At 59.5% G+C, this 24,658-nt stretch overlaps 1 protein-coding gene across 2 annotated transcripts in view; it reads right to left on the bottom strand.

The window, feature by feature from the left end:
• Window positions 1–24,658, bottom strand: part of SLCO3A1 (solute carrier organic anion transporter family member 3A1) — a 200,865-nt gene that overhangs the window by 18,727 nt on the left and 157,480 nt on the right. For both annotated transcript variants that reach the window (XM_045824914.1, XM_045824913.1), the window contains exons 4-7: window positions 16,817–17,080; window positions 7,781–7,945; window positions 3,312–3,510; window positions 1,337–1,475 (exon numbers count right to left, since the gene is read on the bottom strand). In XM_045824914.1, the coding sequence (XP_045680870.1) occupies window positions 1,337–1,475; window positions 3,312–3,510; window positions 7,781–7,945; window positions 16,817–17,080 (767 nt within the window). The remainder of the gene's footprint in view (window positions 1–1,336; window positions 1,476–3,311; window positions 3,511–7,780; window positions 7,946–16,816; window positions 17,081–24,658) is intronic.

The raw sequence follows: 24,658 nt of genomic DNA, 5'->3' as shown, positions 1-24,658 counted from the left end.
AAAATAAATGATCAACGCTTTCCGTCTCAGAACAGTCGCTCCCCCGCAGACACACAGGACGAGGCGCACAGTGGGACCAGTGGTCCCCGTCCGGGTCCCCGAGAGCAGCCGCCCGCCTGCGCACTCCTGGACACCGGGAGCACGGCCAGGGGCCAGGCCTCGCTCCGGAAAGCCCCGGTCCGAGCGGTGACAAGAGCTCTCGGCAGACCGCCCGTGAAATACCCCGGACGGACGGTCTGAGACCGCAGGGACAGGGCCTCGGAGGCACACAAGGGGAGGGCTGGTTTCCCGGGGCGGGGGGGGGGGCATTGGAGCAGGGTGTGGGCGGGTGGGCAGGAGTCGTCCAGACAGAGGGAGGGTATGCGAACACGCGTGTTGTGTGGGAGAAGCTGCACGCCGCCCCAGAGGCGGCAGGGCTGGAGAGAATACCTGCTGACACGTAACCAAACCTGGTTCAGTGCCCACATCCACCTTCTAGCTGGGCGACAGACTAGCATTAGGAAGAGTCACCTGTACAACAACAGAAGTCATCCCGGCCGCAGCGCAGGAGACAGACCACAGAGGGGCCACCCTGAGCTGCAGACACCAGTGCGGCAACGACGACCCTGGTCCAAGCGAGAGATGACCACGGCCTGGAGCAGGACAGTGCTGGTGCGGATGCAGGAGGAGGGCAGGTGCAAGACACACCTGGCACGCAAGGTCAGCCAGAGTTGGTCACCAGTCACTTGGCATCAGGCTGTCATTGCAGAGCACATGCAAAGCTGCAGGCTGACAGTCAGCTGTATATTTCAAGCCCCCAAAAAAAAACGAACCAAAAAAGAAAGCATAGTGGGAGTATAAAAAGGGTGGGGGGCATCTTGGTGAGAAGAAAACAAGGGAACTGAGCGGGAAAGAGGCTGAATTAATGTCAGACAGTCCCAGGTTTGGAAGAGGTCTTCCCTGATAAATGGTTCCCTAGCCTTTCCTGACATCCTTCTGTGGACAGGGAGCTGACTACCTACGGAGTCATCCCATTCCGCTGACACCCGTTGTGAGCACCATGAATCACAGTCTGTTTCTCTGGTACACATACAGCTTCCTTTCACTTTCCACTGCCACCTGCTCGATGATGCTGTTTGGAAACCTGTCTGGTTCAGCAAGGAGGGCCCAGCGGTCGTCCCGCCTACTGATGGGAAGCCCTTCACTGGGGCCGGGCAGAGGCTGACAGAAGTCACAGTGCAGGGACACAAAGCAGGCAACACGTGCGGTTGCCCACGCCTGCCCTCGCCCTCGGGCATAAGCTCCTCCGGCTGCCAAGGTCCCCAGCCCGCCCCGTGCCATGAGAACATCACTGTACCGTGCTGTTGCAGCCCGCAAAGCAGGCGGACAGGTAGGTGACGCCATCCGCCCCGCACACGGGAGTGAAGGAATCCGTCTGGCATTCACAGTTTTTATTGCAGGGTGAGTAGGGGTCCAGGGCCGAGCCAAGCGCGGAGCTGGAGAAGAAGAAACACGGGACCTGTTAGAGGAAGGCCCACTTCTGACAGGAACCTCACCCCCACCCCCCATCTCTCTCTGCCCTCGGCTGCGATGAGTGTGATGAGTGACCTGGCGCTGCTTTCCTTTCCCTCCTCCGGGCTTCACCCCCTCGTCCCAGACCCACTCACTCCCGGGAGCTCTGCGGGTTGCTCCCAGCACCGAGGAGCCAGGCTGGCTCCTGGGAGGAGAGGCAGCCTCTCGTTATCATTTGCACTAATGCGCCCCAGGGGCCTGGAACACCCAGGGGCTCTGCTCAGGGCCACCTCCTCCACGAAGCCCCTCCTGATCACTGCAGCCCCCGCCACCTCCTCCAGAAGCCCCTCCTGATCACTGCAGCCCCCGCCGGCTAACCACGCCTCCCTGCACAGCTGAGCACACACTTCTCCCCTCTCCGGGCGGTTCCTCGTCTGCTTTACTCCTCCCCAGCCTCGTGATGCTTAACAACCTGCCATGACAACACCATTTCAGTAACGACGGTCTGTCTGATCGATTCCACTTCCTGCGGAAAACAACACTAACGTATTTTAAATGTGCTTTTACTAAAGGCACAGTTAGCTAAAGCGGCAGACAGCAAAGAGGAAGAGGGAGGAGGAGTTTCTGGCGCTGTGAGAGACGGTGTCTCCTCTTCAGCCCGCCCCCGGGGCTGCGAGCACTTCCCGATGAGGACGGTGACAGTGACACCTGACAGTGCGTGTGTCCGACACCGCCCCAGTGCCGTGCGTGTCGTCCCCGTCCCTCTCAGTGTGACCCTGTGGGGAGCCCAGGGAAAGGAGTGCGTGCACCGGGACGAGTCACCCGCCCCAATGCACACAACTCAAGTGGCAGAGCAGGGGCTGGACCCCATGGACTGTGGCAGCGGGCAGAGCGGCTGCAGCCCCTGAGCTTTCTTCTTCTTCTTCTTCTTCTTCTTCTTCTTCTGCACTGAAGACTAACTTCCCTGCAGTAGGGCCCATGCTCTGAACCGCCGTGCGTGCACGGCCTGAGCGCTGGCGGAGTGCAGGCTGGCAGGGTTTGTCTCCAAACACCGCCATCAATGCCTGCACAACCCAGAGGGCACCCTGTTTGAGAGGGAGGGGCTGTGTGGGGGTGCGGGCCACAAGAGGCCGTGGTGGGGTGAAGGGGTCAGGGGGTGCACAGTGCCTTGTGCACGTGTGTGTATGAGCCCTGCACGGCTACAGAGAGCTACCCTGCCTGTGTTCTCCCGCTTCTGCTTGCCCTTGAGGGGTGGCAGGTAAGCCCAGCTGTACTGTATCCTCTGGCCCCACTGCAGGTGTAGGCCTGGCGGCCTGCCTGGAGGAGGAGACCAGTGTGGACAGGAGCTGGTACCCCTAGAATGGGAACTGGTACTCACCAGTTCCAACTGGGGCTACAGTTTGTAATTACTATGTGAGTGTCATGATAGCTTCTGACAGTCTAAGGAAATACTGAAGTCTATGCTGTCTTTCACTTGAAGCTACATTTTACAATGAAATTCATTCTTATTTTCGACCTTCACATCATTCCCACAGTCAAATGCCAGAAGCAGTACTTCCGGTCCTCTGGGGAGCGAGGGCGGACCGTCTCCCCCAGCATCCCTCTGCCACCCTGTGAGCCAGCGCTGAGGGGAGCGGTCGCCCTGTGCGTCCAGAACGGTCACACTGACTCTCTGGCTTTGGGAGTAAGAGGCAGAGGCGGCATCCACTTCCCGGCTCATGGTCACTAGGGACCACGCTGGCTGCATTAAGCCACCCTCGAGAGCCTGGCGCCCTGAGCCCCGAGCAGACGGGGCAGGAACAGGCACTGCCGGTACTCACATGTTTCCATAGGGAACAGTGACCCCGGCCACGGGGCCCGTGTCACAGCCCAGGAAGAGGAAGGAGACGTAGCAAGCTGTGGACACCAGGTTGACGAGCATGGCCATCCGGATGGCGCCCAGGGCGGACAGGCTGAGCTTCTTCACCAGGAGGCCGCCCAGGAAGATGCCCAGACAGGCACAGGGAATGGCGGTCATCCCTGCAGGAGAGCAGAGGGCGCAGCCGTGAGCAGGGGAAGCAGGGCCAGTCCACGTGGGGGCGCGTCTCCTGGCACCGCAGGGCGCGACCGCGCCAGGCCCCAGGGCCGCCGTCGGGGGCCTCATTCCCGCCCCAAAGGAGCTCACGGGTAGCCGGGCGGACCCGCACACGGGAGTCTCAGTGCCTTCTCCCACTGTGCGACGAGGGGTCCCCGCCCAGAAACACAGTGGGCGCGGGCCCGCCACAGATGAAGTCACACAGTGGGGCCCGCGCTCGCACTCCAGGGCCGTGAGTGCTGGGGGCCGTGGCGTGCTCCCCGCATGCGTCCCAGGTGTGTGGGGCCGAAACTCACCTGGGGTTTTCGCCTCCTCTCCACCTAGGCGAGGAGGGCATCGAGGAGGACGGGCCTGCAGCCTGTTTCACCAAAGGCCCCAAACGCGCAAACCCATGGAGATGGTGTTTTAAGCAGCCTCATGACCGCTCAGGAAGGGGCATCAATCAAATCAATACGTTTTTGTGGTAACTGCAATAAAATTTTTCTCTCTGATAAACAGCCGTCTGTAAAATATCGGGACTGTAAACCCACCGTTTCTGATTCTCGGAGACTAACGGGAGTTTAGGAGGGCAGAAGGGCCCTAGGCTTCCGGCCTCCTGCCTGCCTTCGCTGTGTCCACTCACGTCCACTGCTCCTCCTCTCTCCCCCCGGCATAGGCACCCAGGCTTTGCATTTCCTGATCCCTCTTCTAGAACATTTTTGCCCCACGCTTTGACTCTCCTTTCCAGAGAGGCCCTCTCTGATAGCTCCCGAGTGGCCCCTGCACCCCACCCTGGGGTCCCCGGTTGAGTATTTCCATGGCTCCCATACAATCAGAAGCTGCCATGTGTATTTTTGTTTCTTTTGTTTCTTGTTCCTTCTCTCCTACTGAGTTGCGGCTTCCCTGACGACAGGACCCCCTCCCACCTGTGCAGCGCAGCCGGGTTCCCCATGCGGGCATGGGGCGGGCCCCAGGATCACTGTGGGAGGAGGGAGGTGGGAGCCGGCAGAGCCTCCGTGCGTGAACTCGGTGGTGCACTCGCCCGTGACAGGGAGCAGGCCTGTGCTTTGCTCCGTCTCCCAGCAGAGACAGTGGGCGTGTCATCCGGCGGTGACAGGAACTATGACGACCTCCCCGCCCCCACTGCTGTGTGCAGGCCCTGCACCTTCGGGTGGTCCCCACTTCCTGAACCGACACTCGTTAACCTAACCCGGGCAGCAGATCGAGTCCTTTCACCCGCAGGAGCAAGTCATCGCCACCAGCCCCTGCGTCGTCTGTGCTGCTCGGTTCTGAACTCGGCCTCCTTTGCTGCTGACCCCTGGGTGGCCTGGGGCCCTCTGCCGACAATGTGACAATGCTCGGGCCGTGGCTTACCCTTCCCAGCGCCTCCCCTTCCCCTGAAGGCCACTGCCGGCCCCTCTTGCAGCCAGCGCCCCAGAGCCCACGCTGACTGGAGCGATGCCCGGGGCGGCACCCAGGGGCGGGGCGGCACCCAGGCTGCCTCCCCTCGCAGCGGCGGGAAGGTCCTCCCAGCCAAGTGCTCTCACAGACAGAACTCACGGGGAAAGAAACAGGCACAAAAAGTCAAGACTGTTTTTCGGACCTTCTGCCCTGAAAACCACTGATTTGTTTGTTGACAGAAAACTGAGTCGTCTCATCTTAAGCTGAAGACAGCCCCAACGTCCACGCAACTGTGCCCTGCAGTCGACACGTCAGGAGCCGCGCAGAGCACCCAGGAGGCGAGAGAGGAATTCTCCGGCGGTGGGAGGCGGAGCCCGAGCAAGGCCGGTTCTAATGAGGGAGTTGTAGCTTAATTACAAGTTTACCCTGTCTCTGTCAGGTAGGTATTACAGGACTGGCTGTGTGTTGCTAATCACTCTTAGAAGAAACACTTCTGAAGCAGTGCATGGCGAAGAGCTATCAGTGGAAAGAAAAACAGTAAGACTTGTGCTTCCCAAGAGGTTCCCAGGGAGACGTGCTAGGACCTGGCCATGTCGCTGTGGACGGACTTCCGTCTTTTCTGTCCCACGAAGTGCCAGAGCCGAGGGCAGGAGCCGGTGAGGTTTCCACTCCTACACGCCCGCCTCCAGCTCGGGTCAGCCCACAGCACACCCCCCCGCAGCCCCCACGGGGCTCCCACGGGTGCTTCCCCCAGGCCGCCCGTCATTCCGGCCTCTATCCCGCCGAGTACTCTCCCAGTTTCTACCTGAAGTTTGTGCCCTTTTACGTCTGACCTTCCCACTCTGTCCCATTCCACCACACTGAGGCAGTGCATCCAAGTCCTTGCTTTCTCGCGCCGTGTGACAGTCTGCCGTGTGAGCATACTGTTCACGCGGTCTACGGCTGACAGGCGCGATCTGGGTTGACTCCAGTTCGGGGCTGTCACGCAGGAAGCTGCTCCGAAGGCCGCTGCACACGCGCCTGCCAGTGAGCGGCCCAGAGGCGGGGCGGCTGGGTCGGGGCACACGCGCGTATGCTCGGTGCGAACGGGCAGCACCGCCGATTCCTCCAGACTGCTCGCGCCGTTTCGCACGCCCACCAGCGTGCAGCAGCAGCGTTCCAGCAGCCCCACCTGCCCCCAACGCTCACTGACGTCAGCCTGGTGGATGTGCGTCGGCACCTCACTGGGGTTCCAGCGTGCGCTGTGCTGGCTGACGGCTCAGGGCTGCTCAGCACCTCCGCATCCCTTGGCTGGCTGTGAAGGTAGCAGGTAGCAGTGAAGGGGAAGCTCAGAGAACACTGCCTCGCCCCTTCCTCCTCCCTCCCAGCAGCCACCTGACTCCCACTTAGAGAAGAGAACTCCACGGCCGGCTGCACCAGGCAGGGGCCGGCGGTCACCCTCACGTCTCTGCCTCTCTGTGTTTGCAGAGCAGATGAGCTCCTTGCTCGGGGCTGTCCACCGCATCCCCCTGTCCTGCAGCTCTCCTCCTGCTGGCCCTCGTCCCCTCTGCTCTGTTCAGAGACCTGCTCCAGCAAGTCCTTCCCGTCAGAGCAGCGGCTGCTTCCTTGCAGCGCCGGCACCGCCACTCCTCTCGCTCGGCTCCCAGCCCTGACCCCCACCTCGGGCTGCGCTGACAGTGTCCCACGGTCACTGTCTGCACCCCCCCCCCCCCACCGGCGGGCTGCTCTCCATGCTGCGGCTCGGGGCCCCTGCTACCGCTTCCAGGACACAGCCCTGGCGCAGGCTGGCGACGCCCCGGTTGTTACAGCTGACAGGACAGGCGAGCCCTCACCCTGCTTGAGCGCTCACACTGCTGACTGCTTCCTTCCTTGGAGCACCTCTCTTCCTCGGCTCACGGGGCCCGGGGGTCTCTTTGGGTGGCTGCTCAGGCCTCTCCACAGCTTTGTGGTGGTGCTTCCACCTCCTCTTCAGATTCTCACCTTCTCCCTAAGTCGTTCTGCCCCCAGTCCTCTCGGCCATCCACACGCGATGGCACGGGACCCACACGACTGGCCCCGGGCTCGCTGAGCTCCCGCCCAGGCCTGGACCGTCACGCAGACAGCGACCCAGGCGTCCGCACGGGGCGCCTGCATGCCGGCGCTCTCCTCTTCCCCACAGACCGGACTCCTCCCCGGGTTCCCACGTCTCCAGCCAGGGATCCGGGGGTCCCTCCTCACTCCTCCCTCCCTGTCACGAGCTGAGGCCGCTTTGCACACGCAGATAACTAACGCGGCTGCTCACGAGGGAGAACTGGCTTTCTTCAGCCTGCCAGCTCCAAACAGTTGGGGGCAGACGCCCGTGGTCCGCTGTGCAGCGGGCGGGAAGTCCATGCTTCAGCTTGAGGACAACGGCTGTCACGAGCCATTGACGACCCGGCCAGGGGCCCGCGGACGGAAAGGGAGTGGACGGCCTCCATGTTCTGCATTTGCTGACAGTGGGTTTCACGCGGCCAGGAATATTCCAGTGTCTTCATGTGCCTACCCCAAGCCTGCTAACCCTCCGAGATCCATCTTGATTTCCCTTTTCCTTTGCCGGTATCATTCCCCAAAGTCTGCTGTTCACACCAATCTATCGCCTTCCTGGCCTGTCCCAATGCTTCCTGTGCACATTTTTATTTTAGTTCTTTATTATCACGCACTTTCAGTAATTGCCTCAGGTGGGCTAACCTTACCTGGAGAATGCACTTTGAAATTCTGCTGCTTCAGAAGCAGCCTCAGCACCTTCGGGCCAGACTTGTCCCACGCACGGCAGCCCCCCTGCACCCGCCCCCCAGGGGTGCTGCGGCCCAGACTCACCGAGCAGCTGGTTGGCAGAAGAGGTGGTGAGGTTGAACTGCTGCTCCAGGTACTTCCCCAAGAAGGCAGCGAAGCCAGCCACCACGGCGATCTCCATGCAGGCGGCCAGGATGATGCAGGTGAACACCGGGTTGGAGAGCAGGTGCTTGGTGACCTTGGGGATGACTGAAGGGAGAGAGGCGGGGGCCAAGGTCACACATACTGCACTGCCAGGCCTTCTGTCCCTGGGTCCCTTCTTGCTTCAGGGTTGCCTGCCTCAGTCAACAGCCCAGGAGTCACCCCGTCCCTCAGGCCAAAACCTATCACCTTCGAGTCCGCTGTAACTGTGAAAACTCTGGCTTCCGAACAGATGCTGATGTTTTGCCAGTGAAACTGACAACTACTGAAACAGGAGAGGCTGTAACATGCGTTTTGTTATTGTTCACTGGAATCGCTAAAATATTTTATAAGGAGTCACAAGTGATTTTCATTCCCATCCCACACAAGAACTTTAGGGTTTGTTTCTCAAAAAGGAAAAGAATAACTTCATTTTGTGTTATTAAGTATGAAAGTATAACTCTGTCCTATCCACGTATCTAAGTACATATGACTAATTTATAACTGCATACGTGCGTTAAGAAAATGTATTTAATCTTAGCAGTTTCAAGACAGAAGCGACACTCCGGTGCTCTCCCATGAATGTTCAGAGACCCGTGAGGCCCGCTCCCCTTCCCCGCTGCCCCCACCATCACGGGGCCGCCCTGCACAAAGCCGCCACAAGCTCTCTGTCGGGGTTACCTGAGCAGCCCACCTAGGGTCTCGGTCTTCATCCCTGACCCGGTGTCGCCATTCCCTCCATGGCAGCGGCGGGGTTCAGCTCAGATCACAGTCCTCCCCCCTGAGATCCGCCCGGGACCACCCCCAGACCCGGGGCCTGGGCCCTCAGCCCTGTGATTGCACTTCCTGTCACACCCTGTGCTCCCTCCGGCCTGCCCCCTGCCTGGTGTGGTTCCCCCCACCCCCCGCCAGACCTCTGCCCCGGGCTGCTCCCTCCAAGGGAACACTTCGCCCCCAGCTCTGCGCTCCCCTATGTCCCCTTCCTCCCCCCACCCCGACAGAGGAAGAGCTGGCCACCGATGGCAATGGACACAAAAGTCTGTTGTGGCCTGCGCGCTGCTGAGGACCACCAGGGCCAGACAGCACGGCTGGCTGAGGTGATGCGTTCCAATCTCATTTTACTGCACTCTGTTCTTCTCAGACTGTGTCGTTTTCCAAACCACCAGCACTTCCTTGTATATCAGTGCTTTTCAAAGTGGGGTATTTGGTTCCTCATTAATCCCTTAAAAACAATCCCATTACGTGGGTATTTCCAGCGATCAGCGTCCTCGGCACCTGGTCTCTGACCAGATCTCCTTCACGGCGGGCTGACGGCGGTCCTGCCAGGACACGGGCGTGCTGCTGACACCAGGCCGACCAGACGGCTCCCACGGCTGCCCCGTCATTTTAACGTGGGCTTACAGCACGTTACCCGAAATGTCACTGACGTATCACGTGGCTCGTCACAGCCATCACAGTTTAAGATGATGCTAGGTTAGAACCGCCAGGTTTACTAAAGTTGCCTACGGAGACGTCTCAGGTAAACAGTGGAACCGGCGGCAAGCAGCGGAGAGAGTGTTTGTGGAAGCGGTGGGGGAGTGACTGCGGCCGGGGCACCCTGCTCTGCGGGGACCGCTGGGCACGTGCCTACCCGTCTCCCCCTGCAGCACCAGAGAAGGCAACGCTCCGTCCCAGGTCTAGGCAAACCTGGTCCGTGCCAGGTCCAGACAAGCAGAGGTGAGCGGGGAGTCTGACACCATTCCTAGGTGATGAATTTGCCAGCCGTCCTAAAGAACAGACCTAATTACACAGGTTCAATCTCATCTCCTAGGAGACGGAACCTCTAAATGGCCCAACTAATTGGAATAAAATAAGAATGGAGGACACATAAGTTTTAAGTAATGTTAACCGACAAGCTCAATAAATCAGAATGACAGAACAATGGGTCAGGGACGGGCACATACTCAGAACTGAGGATTTATCGTTTTTGGGAAAGACGCCAGGTTTCAGAAAGACAGGGACGTCTGGGTCCTTCGACACAAGGGAAGACACTCGCCGATGAGGACGGACCGAGCGGGTCACTGGAGGCCCCGGGCCGCTGAGGGCTGGGCAGCCCGACCTGCGCCCCAGATGCGGAGGCCCCGGCAACAGGCAGGGCGTGGCCGCGGTGGTCCTGCGGCGGTTCCTCGTTAAATTCCTAAGTCCCGAGGGAGGCAGCTCTTGGACTAAATAAACACATGCCACGCACACAGGGAAAAAACCTTAGAAAAGGTGCGAGCCAGCATAAAGACGCCGAGGGAGCAACTTCCAGCCCACGCCCTCCGGCCGCGAACATACGCCGCTTCCCTGCGAGCGATGGCCTTCGGGTGCGTGTGTGTGTGCTGCTGCTGCAGGGCTTCGGACCTGCAGGGTGGCCTGGCTCTCTCAGATACGCCATGCCAAACAAGTGCCTGCAGGTGCTTCCACTTCAAATCTACGTACTTCCAGCGCTGGGACGCTTTCCTTGGTTAGGGTCACATGCTTCCAGGATTGCACAAACACTTCTGGGAATACTGGTCCTGCACGTTTAAATCCGCGGACTGTTCGAAAACACAGATGGATACACCGGGCCCCAGCAGAGGGCAGCGGGGGAGTGTGTGTCTCCGCGTACAGAGCCCCCGGGGTGGGGCGGCGGCCCCCTCGTCACAACTCGCTGCTGACTTGCTCGAGCGCGTGGCACGCCGGGATGGTGCAATGCACCCGCGACGAGGGACTGGTCGGCTGTGACAGCGCAGCCAGCTGCACTTGCCGCAGGGAGCAAGGCGTAAGGACCGTCACCGGGCGGCAGGAGCTCCTCCTTGGCAGGAACAAGTTCGGAAGCTGGGGCTGCTTGCGTCTTGACAGATAACGACGCAGGTGCTCGGTCGTGGGGCTCTTTCGGAACAAAGTGCACGGACCCCGAAACACAGCCGAGGGTCGACAGCAGGCTGAGGACAGTCCGGGGAACAGCCTCGCCACCCTCCCGAGTCAGCTCCTCCTCCGCCGTGCGAGTGCAGGCGCAGCGTGGCGCTCTTCGGAGGGAGGGCGGGCGACCGCGGCCGCACCAGCCGAGAGAGAAACTGCTGCGATGGCAGTCTGTCGGCCTCGGAGCCACCTCTGCCCGGACCCGGGCCGTCGTGACGGTGGGCAGGTGGCGAGGGCACTCCCAAACCAAGGCAGCTCCAGGCGGTGGGTCGTTGTCGCACCTCAGCAAGCATTTTCATTATTCCAGAAGTCACTCCACTTCGGGGCGAAGGACTCCTTGTCCATCCAGGCAGGAGCGGCCTGTTTTTCTCTTAGTATCTAGTGACTCATCTTCCCTTGACTCAGGAGTGAAAACCACTGAGTCTGAGGGTTACTCGGCTGAAGGCCCAGTCCAGGGAGGCCTCCATGGGCCTCTCTTGCAGGAAGAACTTTCCCCCTCCCCAAGCTGACTGGCCTCCAGAAATGCGGGCTTCCGCCCAGGGTCCTCCCCTCGCCCTGACTTTCACCGAGGTAAGGAAAATGACTTGTAGCACTCTCAAAAGAAGATTTCTGTTCAACAGTTCGGCCCCACCCTCCAAAGCTCCGATTTGGAAAGGGTCATTAAATGGCTTGGTCCTAGAGCTCTCCCAGCATTTCACGCCTTTTCATTCAAATGGATTGTTAAGTCCATGAAGTTCTAAACTCCTAAGGAGGCGGCAGCTAATGAGGCGGCGCAGGCGCACAGAAACTGGCGACCCGGACAGCACAGCAGGACAGACCACCCAGCAGCCATCGTGCTGGCTGCCACGTGCCCGTGCAGTCTGTCGCCACCCCCCGCTCCCCACCCCGCACCACCTGTGTCCTGAGTCCTGTGATCTGAGAGCAGGGACGAGCGGCTGCATCCCCAGACGTGGGCGCGGAGCCAGGTGGGAGAACATGCTTCACAAATGCAAAGTGGATTAAAGAATCTGAAACAAATAAACAACTGCCAAGTCTTGAAAGGAACTGTCCCAGTCTCTTAGGACACGTGAGCTGTGAGAACAGGCCAGTTTGTGAGCACACCGTTAGCGATGGTCCGCGGGTCCATGGGCCACGATGGGGATGGGAGTGGGAGTGGGAGTGGTCAGCTGGCGTGCTCCTTCCCACCGCTGACTTCAGGGTGCCCAAACCATCATTCCCCCGAGCAGCTGTGGGGAGAGTCCAGGCAGCAGGCGAGGCCTGCGGGGACCAGACGTTTTCTGGGCCCAAAGCAGCAGGCTCGGGCCCACTCTGACCTTTTCGCTCAAGATGGACCTGGCCCTCACCGGCACCTGGCTGTGGCACCCGAAGTGCCCCCACCCCCCGCCCCCGCCGGCTCAGCTGTGCCCCCCCTTTGGCGGTGCCGCTTTCCTCTCTGGGGCAGGAAGAGGCCACCTGGCCGTCCGCGGGAGGAGCACAGAGACAAGCGTGCTCGGGTTGTGACGGCTCTGCTCCTTCAAGGATCGCTGGTGGGGCTCTGCCCTCCGATTCTGAACCTCCGCTTCGGCTGCAGGCGTCCAGCTGGAAAGCCCCTCAGAGGGTCAGGATGCGCCCACAAGGCTCGCAGGGAGTTGGTCCTCCCCTCCCGTTCAGGGTGCACCCCATCTCAAGGGCCCACTGTCTCAGGGTGCCTCTGTGCTCTTGAGCCAGCAGCCGGAGGAGTGTTCGCACACGCTGTGGAAGAGTCGTTGGAACCCGCGGATGCCACTTCTTCAACAAAGGGTCGGTTTATTGGCCGAGGACACAGCATAATGTTGCAGCTGAGAGGATGGGCACTGGGATCCCAGCCAGGAGCCACAGGCTCTGCTATCATCTCTAACTCTCAATTTCCTCATCCGTAAAAAGGTACCGATACCTTATAGGGCCGAGGAGAATTACACAGAAAAGTCCATGGAAAGCAAATGTTGGCTGCTTGTGTGTGTGTGTGACTGGGTATGCACACACACACACATATGCATGCTGCCAAGGAAGTGTTCATTCGCCCATACATTCACTCACTCCGCCAGGATCGCCTGCGTGCCAGGCACTGTGCTACGCAGTGGAAACAGAGGTAATGAGAGCTTTGTCCTTGGAGAGGCCACAGGTCTTGGGCAGATGCGGACAAGCGGAGAGGCCACCCCTCCGTGGCCTGGCAAGTGCTTTCCAGGGGCCGTGCGGCACACGGGCACGCGCACAGAGGGGCAGCAGGGTGTTCCCGGGAAAGCAGGGACTGAGTCCAGCTCAGAAGGACCGAGGGAGGGGGATGCACCAGGCAGAAACCGGGGCAAGGAGGACAGCGCCTGTGTGTTCCAGAAACCCTCCAGGACACCACGGTGAAGGTGCCCGGAGGTATGGTGCAGAAGGGGGCCCAGGCCCCACCATCGAGGCCCCTTCAGGGCAAGTGACTCAGGCGGCAACTCCAGTGACACACAAAACCGTGGACGTGAGATTTAACACACCAGCTGGTGACGACACTGTGCATTTGTCCATTACAGTCCCCTGAGCGCCTTTCTCCCTCTGGGTCTGGCCTTCCACAGGCCACTCTGCAAACTCTGAGCTTCTGGATACGGGAGGCCTCACCAGGTCCAGTCCTGCCCCCCACCCCTGGCTCACCTACGCAGCTCAGTGTAGGGAAGGGGAGGAGCAGACACAGTTTTAGGCATGAGAGCAGGGACACAAGGGGGCGAGATGGGTCCTGGAACGTGACCAGCACACGCTCTGGGGCATCTGAAGAACAAGATCAAGGGGGAGGGGCTTTGCAGCTGGGTGTAAAGGAGGAGTGGTTTGTTGGTACAGCTGAGATGCAAAAACGTGCCTTGAATTTGCAGAATTCCACCCGGAGGGGAGACTGGAACTTCACTAGTCCAAGCAGTTGTGTGCCTGCTGCCTGCTCTGCAGAAGTTCCATGACAGTCACGACAAGAGGGGGACTTCCGGGCTACGCAAGGAGTCAGCAGTAACAGCCTGCCCACACGTCCCAGAACAAGACTCGTCTTTCTCGTAAGAGCTGCAAACCCAGCCGATGACCGACTCTGCCGGGAGCAGACTCTCAGAGCCTGCTTTTGGGGCAGAGCATCCTGGAAAGGACAGCACAGGCCCCAAGTCCAAGTCCTAGTCACTCGAGCTTGGCTCCCTCGTGTCCAGGCAGGCAAGAGGAGTAATACCGACTTCAAACAGCTGCTGTAGAGAGGAGGCCAGACACCACACTCAAGCCAAAGGGAGTTAAGCAATGTGGCCAGGGCGGCGTGAATGGGAAGCGGCGGAGCTGGGCCTGAACCCCTGGTGACTTTCTTGGTCCCCGCGGGGAAGGGGACGGAGGGCCTGCTGGGGGTGCAATGCCAGTGCTTTCGGGAGACTTTGCTCCCTGCAGAGCACGGAGGGGACACAGATTAATGGTCGAAGAAGAAACCCTTTTGCGAGCTCAAGTGAATCAAAGGAGAAATTGCAACATATAGATTTTTAGAGCACCGTCAATCCCCCCGCGGTGAAAGGATGCTCGGCTCATCTGCACCCGGAACGTGCGCCTCACTGCACGGAGACCGCGGCGTTCAGGGCTGCAGGCGGATGAGGCGCCTGGGACGCCCACGGAGCAATGTGCAGGGGGGTGCTTTCAGCAGAAATGTCCATGTGTCCACGTGGCACGAACACGGCCTCCGGTGGAAGAATGAAACGTGTAAACCACCATGGACCCGCTCCACGAGCCGTGGGTGTAAAACGTACTCATTGGCATAACAGCCCGCTTCACCATACCCTGGCCCCTGGGGATTCCTCCAGAGACGCTGCCTGCCTTTCCTGCTGGGACACCCTTCGCACCCATTCAGAGACCCAGCGTCTTGGGGAATTGTCGCTCATCGTCAGAACTGAAGCCCACGTGTGTGCAGGTCACAACCTGGGGTCACCCACGGCCCGGTGAGTCTCGGACAAATCCACCCGACCGTGTGCCTGTCAGCTCAGCCACCGCACGTCCGGCGCTCACCTCGCCATGGCTTGGACTCGGGCTGCGGTGCGCCCCCTGCTCCAAGACAGGCCGCAGAATATACGCTGCCCTGGCCAATGCTACGTCCCTAATGGCCAGCAGGGTCTCAGTAACTACCGACTGAATTGAACAAACACGTTAATGACCAACTGCATCATAATGCAAGAATCCCAAAGCCATGACACCCCCTCAGGACTCGGCTGAGCTCTGTCTCTGACCCAGGAGGCAGGGTCTTCCCCCCCACTGTCCCCGTATTTCTATAACCTCCAGGCTGCCAGGCACGGCATGCTCACCACCCTGGGCTGGCCTCACTGTCTGGCCGGTCTGTCCCTGCGCTGGATGGCAAGCTCTTTGATGGTAGAACTGTATCCTTTTCACCTTTGTGAACCCGGAGATGAATGATGAGGGATGACCTGTACGGCTCTATCAGTCGACACTAGAGGCAAGCAGGACCATGGTCCTGGGATGAGGAAAAACCCAGAGAGATGGCTACCTGCCATATACCTCCCAGGGCAGGGGAGTTCCCGACAGGGCCCACTCTCACGCCAGCCCCACCCATTCCGGTGGGCCACTGTGCCACCTGGGGACAGCAGGCATCCCTCTCTGGTCACCGGAGGCCGCTGAGGTGGCCCTGTTTTCTCTGTGGCGGGCTCTCTCATTCAGCACATTCCCCTGGGCATCCTGATCACGGCACTCTCAGAGACACCAAGGGAGCAGCCTTCTCGTCTACCAGTGTCTCCTGGACTCAGGGAGATGGATTCTACGATCTTTTATGCACAATTCCAAATGGAAGGTTTGGCAGAAACCATCACGCAACATGAGGTCAGACATGACATTAGGTTATTACATTAATCTCTTTTGGGAATTAACACAAGTTCTTTCGATTCCTCGCAGCCTAACGGGTCCAATTAACAGTCCTCTGCGGGCACTGCTTTGATTCTCACGACCACAGTGTCACTTAGGGATGTGTTACATTTCACACTCGTGGAAATGGAGCAAGGAGAAGGAGCGGTCGCAGGGCTGGTCAAGAGCGGAACGGGGGTCTGGGCGCCGGGCCGCCTGCGGTCCTGGCCACGGTGCTCAGGCGTCTGCACAGATGGTGCACCCCATCATGCAGGAGCCCCATGGCCGACTTCCACTGCATTTCTCCATCGAGCATGGCAGGGCTGCACCTGCAGCTGCTGGAGGCTGCTCATCTCTAAAACCCAGCAGGCTCGCAGGGAACCCGAGTTCAGGGGTCCTGTGGATTAAGGAGAACTGCACCCACTTCACAGTGGGGGCATGTGTGTGAGATACGAAGCAGCTTTTGAGGCCCCACTGTCCTTTTCCTTGCCTTTACGAGACCAAATGTACCGAACGTGGAACCAACCGGAGGTAGGAGGAGGAGGATGGGGGGACCTCTCATTCTCGTTCTGCATCCTTGCATCTCCCAGTTTTGTCAGAAGAGTGCATTTTCCCTTTTACACGTGATTGTGAACGCGGTGCTGCACGCCACAGTGTGACTCGGCTGTTCAGATGAAGTTAATACTCCTTTCGTGGAGGGGACGGAAGGACAGCCTGGACCTGCAGGAACGCACTCTGGCTGTGGCTTCTAAAGAATGCCCGCATCGGGCAACGGGAGCCGACTCCCGAGTCCTTCAATGCTTTGACGCGCTTCTGAGCACCGTGGAGGAGTGCACGAGTGTCCCGGAAACGTCTAGCCTCCCCCCCGCCCTCTCACGCCCTCTTCCCCGGCAAACGTTTGTATTCATGACACAGCAGCTGCTACATTAGCCACGGGGTCCTCCGCTGCGGACGTCAGTCGGCTGCCCTTCTCCAACTGGTGACTACTCTACAAGTCAGGTCGCTGACTGCTCAGAAGTAAGTTATGCACAGGGCTGGAGGAGCAAGTCATGCAAAACAAATACGACTCTGCCGCAAGTCCCCAGCAGCCAGGCCTGACTGCCAGCCTGTCCCCACCACCCTTGGTCCCCAGGCACGCGGGCCGCTGCGGCCAAGGCTCCTTACCTCTCAGCTGCTGGCAGCAGGAGGCGCTGCTGTCCGGCTCCAGGGGGTGCCGCAGGACCCCGTTGCTGGGCTTGGGTCTCTCGTACTCCCTCTCGGGGAGCATGGCCTGCTCGCTCTCCAGGGCGGGGTCTGAGTGCAGGGGCAGAGACTGTGGGAACCCGAACATCAGGAGGGAAGAGAAGAAGAGTAAGGCACCGCAGAGCAGAAAGCCGCCCCACCAGGCTCCGATCCAGCGGGGGTCGTCCGGAGTGATGTCCAGGTTACCTGCAACCAGAAAGAGCGCAGTCAGCAGGAGGGGAGTGCTGGGGCCTGGGCCTGGCCCAGGTTCTGAGCCAGCTGTCCCGACGGGCCTCGAGCTCTGGGAAGGGCTGGGGGATCTAGACACCGGGCGAACAGAAGCCTGTTGCCTTACACTGGTGCTTCTGTTCCTCCCAAAGCCGAAGACCGACCGCTTTTGCTCCTCGGTTTCCTCATCCGCCCTGTGCCTGCACCACCCGAGAAGCCGGACCCCATCTAAATTTAGGCCGGAACTCACTGGCTAGGAAGAGCTGCTGAGGCGCACTAACAAAAACACGAGGAAACACATTTATTCTTCAAGGACGCAATTTTTACTAGGTACACTCAAATGCACACCCCTCCCCACAAAAAAGCAGCCAACCTGAGATCCTGTTCAATAGTCCACTCCCTGTCTTTAATGGGAGTTACGGGTCCTAAGGTGTGGCCCGGAAGTGAAAAGCCAGGATGGGGGGGGGGGGGCTGAAACCCCACCCCTTCTTGCTGTGCAGCCCCAGGCCAGTGATCCACCTCAACTCTACGCCCACTCGCCTGCACAGCAGGGGCGGTGACCACGACGGCAGCACGTCCAGTATCGGGTCTGGGGGAAGGTCGGATGCCCGGACCTAATGTGCTCCGAAGAGTGCCTGGCACCAGCCCGAACACTCGATCGATGAGAACTCAGTGTTTATGGCCGGGGTCCTGTTTCCCATCTGCTGGTGGAGAGGTTAATTCAAACCCCGAGGGCCGCTGTGGTTTGGGGCCGGTCCTCTATTGGAAAGCCTCGCAGCCACCTTGCATGCTGAAAGGCAGCATGCCTGCGGTCTGGCTGTCTCACAGTTACTGCTTTGATCTGCCAGCGGAAGTCATGAAGACATAAACTACAGCTTGCTCCTCTCGGGGGCCCCCGCCCACCCCCTCTCCACAACTGCATCCTGTGGCAGCGCTCCCAGACGAGCTGCTCCGAAACACCTCTTTGACGATACTCCCCTGTCCCCGGAGCCTGGAAGGAAATTCCTGGAGACCTGGGCCATGGCAGAGGAGCTAAGAACTAGCAGGGCTGCAGGTCTGGACCAGATGGACGGACAGACCTGGGAATAGAAATGACCACAGACGCCAGATGACCAGCATTTGTAAAAGGCTCTCTCTGAAGACCTTTTAGTGGACACCAATGAAAACGCCAGCCACCATGTGCCAAGGGCCTCCTGTGCACCAGGCCTCGGGCAGAGCACAATCTCAACTGTGCCCGCCAACCCTTCCCACAACCCTACAATCCTGTTGCCCGTTTCATGCAGCTGGAGCACACGGGGCTTAGAATGGCTGGGGACCTTGCCCAAGTTCACACAGCTGGAGGTGGGGCACAGGCATTCGGACGCTGGGGGCACCGCTCTGCTGCACCGGGGGCCCCTCCTGACGGCCTGGAGGTTGTCTGGGGCTCCCTGGAGGGCTCCAGGGGATGCTTAATTCCTGGGCTTTGTGCAGTGAGCCCAGCCCACCAGCTCTTTGGCAGATGGCAAGGTGGTCTTTGGAACATCAGTGGTCCTGGTCCCTGTCCTGGAGACCTTGACATCACCCCAGCAGCAATAACCAGGGGACTCCACGGGACCAGGTGCTTTGGTGCAGCTGCATGCTGGAGAAAGAGCAGAGAGCGTAGCTCTGGTGGGCTCAGCGCTGAATCCCAGCTCTGCCGCTCACTAGCCTGCGGCAGCAGGTTAAGCTCCTTACCCCTCCTAAGCCTCAGTCTCGTCTGGTGCAAAACAGAGCGCTTGCAGGCACGAGAGCTAATGAGCAAGAATCACCTGACACATAGTAGGCTCTTTGTATATGGTAAATCCTATTATGTTTACTTTTAGGTGCCTACTTACAGGAATGAGAACTTTAAGATACCGAGTTTTTGAAAAGCAGACAGCACGGGAAAACAAACGGCGAACCTGGAAGCACTTTACACGCAGAAGAGAGGCGGAAAGGAAGCGAGGCTGCCCGGCAGCTGAGCAGGGAGGTGTCCACCAGCCTCTGACTGTGTCTTCACCTGCGGCCGGCAATGAAGGAACACTCAGGGCTGAGAAAGGGAGCCACGGCATCCCCCGCCCCTCAGTATCCGTGGGCTCCAGGAAGGGCGAACCGGAAGCTAGAGCAGATGTGGGCAGGGGGAGAGAGAGATCCCGGCAGAGGCCCGAGGAACAAAATCAGTAGCACGGGGACAGTCATGTTTCAGCTGGGAAGGCAGTGACGCTCCGCTGTGTGCGAGAAAACACCCGGGCGGAGGGCCTGCGCTGGGGGAGGCGGAGGTTTGCGTGAGCGTGTCAGCTCGCTCCCCGCGGGCCTGTGCACGTGCGTGGAAAGGCGACACTTGCTCACGATTTGTAGCACGGGAAGAACGTGTGATCCATGTCAGAGTAAGGCATGTGTGCCAACTCAGGCAAGAAGAGGGGCCCACAGGAAGGTGTGGAGAGGGCAGGACTCTCTGGATACAGGAGAGTCACAGCGGAGTATTTCGGGAGGTGCTGACCTTCTTCCTCCACGCCAACTACCCGGAGCACTGCGGCAGGGAGAGAGAACACACGCCGAGAGGACGCCAGGCGGAGCGGCTGCCTGCCGCCTGCAGGACAGGACGCGCTCGGGGGGTGGGGCCGCGCGCTGCTCCCGGTGCTTCCCAAGGTGACACCTGGTCTGAGAAATGTCTGCTCTACTGCCCCTCCTTTCTCTCCTGTCTCCACAGCGGACGGTCTTTTCAGGAGGCATTCTGGCCGGTACGGTGAAACTCTCCCTCCACCTGCTCAGCAGGTGACTGCTCTGGCCTTCCTGATATTGAGGGAGAGTCGTCCGTGGCGGCCACCAGACGACGGGGTGGAGGACGTCTCTGAGATCTGTGTGTGCGTCCGGCTTCTCTTCTGAAAACAAGGAGGATCACACCTCCAGGGTGTGGCCGTGTGCCCTAGTTTTCCCCGGTAAAATGTGTCACGCCCCTCCTGTTACGAGGCGAGTACCTGTCAGCCGGTGTGCCACTGCCACACTCTGCCCCTCTGCCTGATCACGGGAGCCTGCGGAACCCTCCTCACTGAGGCAGTGTCCGAACGGCTAACTCAGACCAGATGTCCCTGCAGACCTGTGTTGGGTGCACTGCACGGCAAGAAATAAACCTTTCGTGTTCCGAGTCGCTGGGCTGTTGAGGGTGTTTGTTACCACAGCAGAACGTAGCCTACCCTGACTGACACAAAAGGCTTAGCCAATGAAAACCACGCTCTTTAAGAACGGTGGTCTTGGGAAGGCTTGGAAGAGGAAGAGTACTGTTTGAGGTGCAGTCTGGGGAGAGGCATGAAAACCTCCTCTCTTCCGATCTCGTTCCAGTTAGCATCTTGCCCTCAAAAAGGTGCTTTCGGACTCTTGCGACAGTCAGATGCACAGAACAAAGCTGAAAAGCACCGATCTGTCTCGTTTACTTAGAGATATCGAAGTGCCAATGGAACCATAGACACAAAAGGAGAAAGACCTCAGGAAGCGTGGGGCGGGGACGGTGCCCAGGGCACGGCACCCTCAGGGCACTGCAGGCCGACGGAAGGTGCCGGAACAGGGACCGGCGTGGGGGGAGGGCAGCCCCACGCCGCCTCACCAGGACGGAAACAACCCCGGTCACGAGGCTGGCGCGGCGTGGGGCTGCCTCTGCGTGGGCATCTGCAGGCCTAGAAGGGTTTCAGCTTCACGCCATCCGTTTTTCTAACCCTTCCATGGCCTGGACTCCGACATTCAGAGGGCCTTTGTGGTTTTGCTGGGTAAGCTGAGCAAACTTTTGGCTGTTGTGTGCTTCCTCGCTGAAGGTCAGGTAAACCTAGGGGACTGGGATTTCCTCCCGCTTCTGAACACAATTACCCTTATGTGTCTGGAGGAAAAATTGCTGCAAATAGGGTTGAATCAGCTTGAAACCAGCCAATCGACCAGCCCATGAGGATACCCGCAATTGTGAGAAGGGCAGCTCACAGCAAATGGGGACATTAGCTTCTTATTCCTGGACCATACTGATGAGTAAGCCATGCTACGGCTCTCTGGGTACTTCCTAGATTTTTTTTCAGTCCATTTACCTATTTGTCTAACCTAGTTTGTGGAACTTCTGCTGACCCAAGAATTCCAAGAGTATCATTAAGTTACAGACCTAATTAGGCAGTGGGGGCAGGCAGGGGCTGAGGGTGGAGGGCAGCGTGGAACACTCAGATCCCAGCCGTCGGGCTCATCAGCCTGACAGGGAGGGAGCTGGGGACAGCGGCCAGCCCCGGGGTGGCCGCGCAGGGGCTCTCCACGTGTCGGCCTTTTCTATGAAGCAGACGACCGCACACGCTCCATGGCTGTTGCGGGTCTGGCTGGCACACGCCTTAGGACAAGTCTGTGTGGATGGGCTGGTGAGCTTAGGTCGCCCAACTGCTCAGCCTGGGGCCAGACAGGTATGGGGTCTGAATCCTACTAGTTGCAGGAATGAGTTAACCTCCTCAGCTCTCCACCGCATGTAACTTGACTGCATGCTTACAACGCGCTGGGCATGAGCCAAGTGCTCTGTGTGATGACCTCACGTCATCTACGCACAGAGCCATGTCCCCGAGACTCTGCAGCGCGTACAGGGTGCAGCTGGGATTCAGACGGAGGTCTGAGTCCACACCAGCACGGGGAGCGCACTGCTGCCGAGGACGCCTGGTCTGGTAAGTGGGCCGAGAGTTCCAGCGGGAGTTTCTGAGTTCCAGCGAGGGGGCCTACGTACAGCTTCAGTAAGTGGTCCCTCCGGGCTGCTGCCATCCAGCTCCTGCTCTGATAAGCCCGTTGTTAAGGTCGGTCTGATCAATGCTTTGGGGCACATTCTGCTTCCAAGTCCTTTTTTCCAGGTTCTGCCCTCGACTGGCCGCCCTCTTACTGAGCTCTCCTACGCGGGAGCTCCTGAAGGACACACCGTTCCTTCCCCACTGTCGGAGCAGGCGGCTGTCCTCCTGAAGACGGCATGCAGAGGGCGTCAGCCGAGATCCAGCACAGACGCATCGGGCAGCGGCAGGATCCCGGCGTCCACCGGGCCTCTCCGCCCCACTGCAGGCCGGCCCGCAGCCCGCCGTCCCCCCTGCACCCCACTCCACCCGTTCAAAGGCCTCACGCCCGGGCTCCCCCACGGGCCTCTCCCTTCCGACCCTGTGTCCTCAGCCACTGCCAGGCTGCCTCGGAAAAGGCACGCTCTCTCCTTCGCCTGTCCCACAGCGGGGGGCCCTCCAGGAGCCTGCCTTGCCTGCCCCGCTCAGTTGCCTTTCAGGTCCCCCACCTGGCTCCCGGAAGAAATTTCAGAAACAAGTGGCTGTGCTCAGGGCCCCTGCGTAGTCAGTGCTTCAGGACACCCTCCCACAGACTGGACAGCCCTAACGAGGGGCTCTGTCCTAGTTAGACAGGAAAAGGCAGTCGAGGGTCACCCCTAAAAACCTGAGAACCCCCTCCTTAAATCACAGCCCCAATCCATTCGCAGAGAGAACCAGGGTCAGTCACAGGATTAGAAAAATAAAATTGCTGGGGACTCCAGAATTCTGCGGCTGGCTCCCTCATAGAATAAGTTGTGCTCTTCTGCCCCCTGCTGGTGAGAAGCAGCGCCAGCGCGCTGTGGCCTTCAGAGGGGACGCAGACAAAGACAAGTGACTGACAAAGCACCCTCCCGTCCCCGAGACACTCAGGCCGGAGTCCACTACTAACTGGTGAGGGGGAGGCCGCTGCCGGCGAGACGGGAGGGAATGCGCCCACCTGCCCTCACTCACGGGGCTCCGAACTGCTGGGGGCCCAGACCCACAGAGGCGGTGGCTCCGCACTGGGCCTTGCAGGGCGGAAGGCGCTGGGTGGGACGGAGTGAGGACAGCCCGGGCAAAGGCAGGGCATGCTGGGGGACGGTGAGTGGACACGCCGAGCCCCCTGCCGCCACCTGTCCACCCCTGGGTCACTCCGGGGTGGGGGAGCTCGGCGAGGGGACCCCTGAGGTGAAAACACCCTCGTGCTGAGGCGGGGCGCCGGTTTGTTTAAAGGCACCCCTTGGGTCGGGGACGTCCCTGTCCCTCTCTCAGCCTCGGTTTCTCCACTTGCATAATGCCGGAAAGGACCGACGCCTGGGGTTCTTTTGGGTTCAGCTTGCGTTCGCCCACAGGCCCTGACCCCAGAGGGCCGCTGCGCACGTGCCGAGGGCAGACACGCTGCCCGGCCCCATGGCTAGCTGTCCGGGCGGCTCCCCCCTCACACTGGGCGTGCGTGCCTCTCCCGGCCCCTGTCTGCCGTTCTGTCTGGTGCGGCCTGCAGGGAAGGGTGGAAGCTGGCTCTTTTGTCCGCAGAAGTTCAGACGGCAGCTGACTCGCTTCATGTGCTGTTTCCCTGACCTTTCACCGCCCTGAACGGGCCGCAAAGGGCCAACCAACCCCCGCGGAACAGCAGCGTTCAAACACCTCCCCAACGGGGCAGCACTTTAAAGGAGTAAATAAATAAGCCTGCGTCTGAGTATTCCTCTTTTCCCCCCACTTGGAAATTTGTAACATCATTAACTACAAGTAAATGTATCAGTGGGATTAATGGAGTGAATCACAAAGTGACGTGATTGGATTTAGAGCCGCATTATTTCTCTGGGATGAATTAGTAATTTAGCACTGTCAGGGGATGATGGATGGAGAACTCGGGGACTGGGAGTCCTTATTGATCCCGAAGACAGATCAGCAGTGAGGAGACGCTGGAATTACTTCCCTCGAACCGTTTTCAGAGAGAAAGGAAACGTGGCTGCTGCGCTTAACTGCCCAGGAATCACGTTGTCTTTGGGGCTGGGGGCAGAGTTGTGGCCACCAGTGGCAACCAGTGACTAGGATAATCTCCAGGATCCCCACCCCTCAGTATTTGCACCCTGTGGTATGACGACCCCTAGTCCCGAGGACAGACGGGAACCAGTGGCCTCTGTCTCCCACACAGGATGCAGCGGAAGCAGTGAGATGTCACTTCCGAGACTGGGTTATAAGAAGACCGTGACGCCTGTCTCAGGGGCTCGCTCTCGTCCTCTCGTGGGTTGCTCGCTGCAGGGCAGGTGGCCCTGTGGAGAGACTCACGGGAGTGAGCCTGAAAGTGGACCTTCCTCCAGGTGAGCTTTGAGATGACTGCAGACCAGGTCGGCACCCTGACTGCAGCTTCCTGCAAGACCCTGAGCCAGGACCACCAGCGAAGCTGCTCCCGGATGGACCCCAGACCCACAGAAACAGGCCGTGAGATGACTATCTATTGTTCTAGGTCACTACATTTGGGGTAATTTGTTACACAGCAATAGACAACCAAAGCACGAAAGGACTTGCTTTGGCCACTGAAGTGTGACTAGAGACAGTGCATCATTTCTGAGCAGAAGCTTCAGGAGTGAGTGGGCAACGTGCCACACTCTGGTTTCCTGCTCTGGGAACTGTGCGGGCTGGGGTCAGATGAAACTTCTGTGACCACGACGAGCCAAGTGTCACCCTCCGCAGCACTGCCAACCTGCACTAGACATGCAGTGTGACTGAAGAATACATTGGTCATGCAGAACCACGCAGGTCGGGGAACTCT

Source organism: Phyllostomus hastatus, unplaced genomic scaffold (assembly GCF_019186645.2).
Source record: "Phyllostomus hastatus isolate PE091 unplaced genomic scaffold, TTU_PhHast_1.1 phas_scaffold_555, whole genome shotgun sequence".
Lineage (NCBI taxonomy): Eukaryota > Metazoa > Chordata > Mammalia > Chiroptera > Phyllostomidae > Phyllostomus > Phyllostomus hastatus.
Note: the sequence above shows the minus strand (reverse complement) of the source record. Positions and strands in the feature narration are given on the sequence as shown.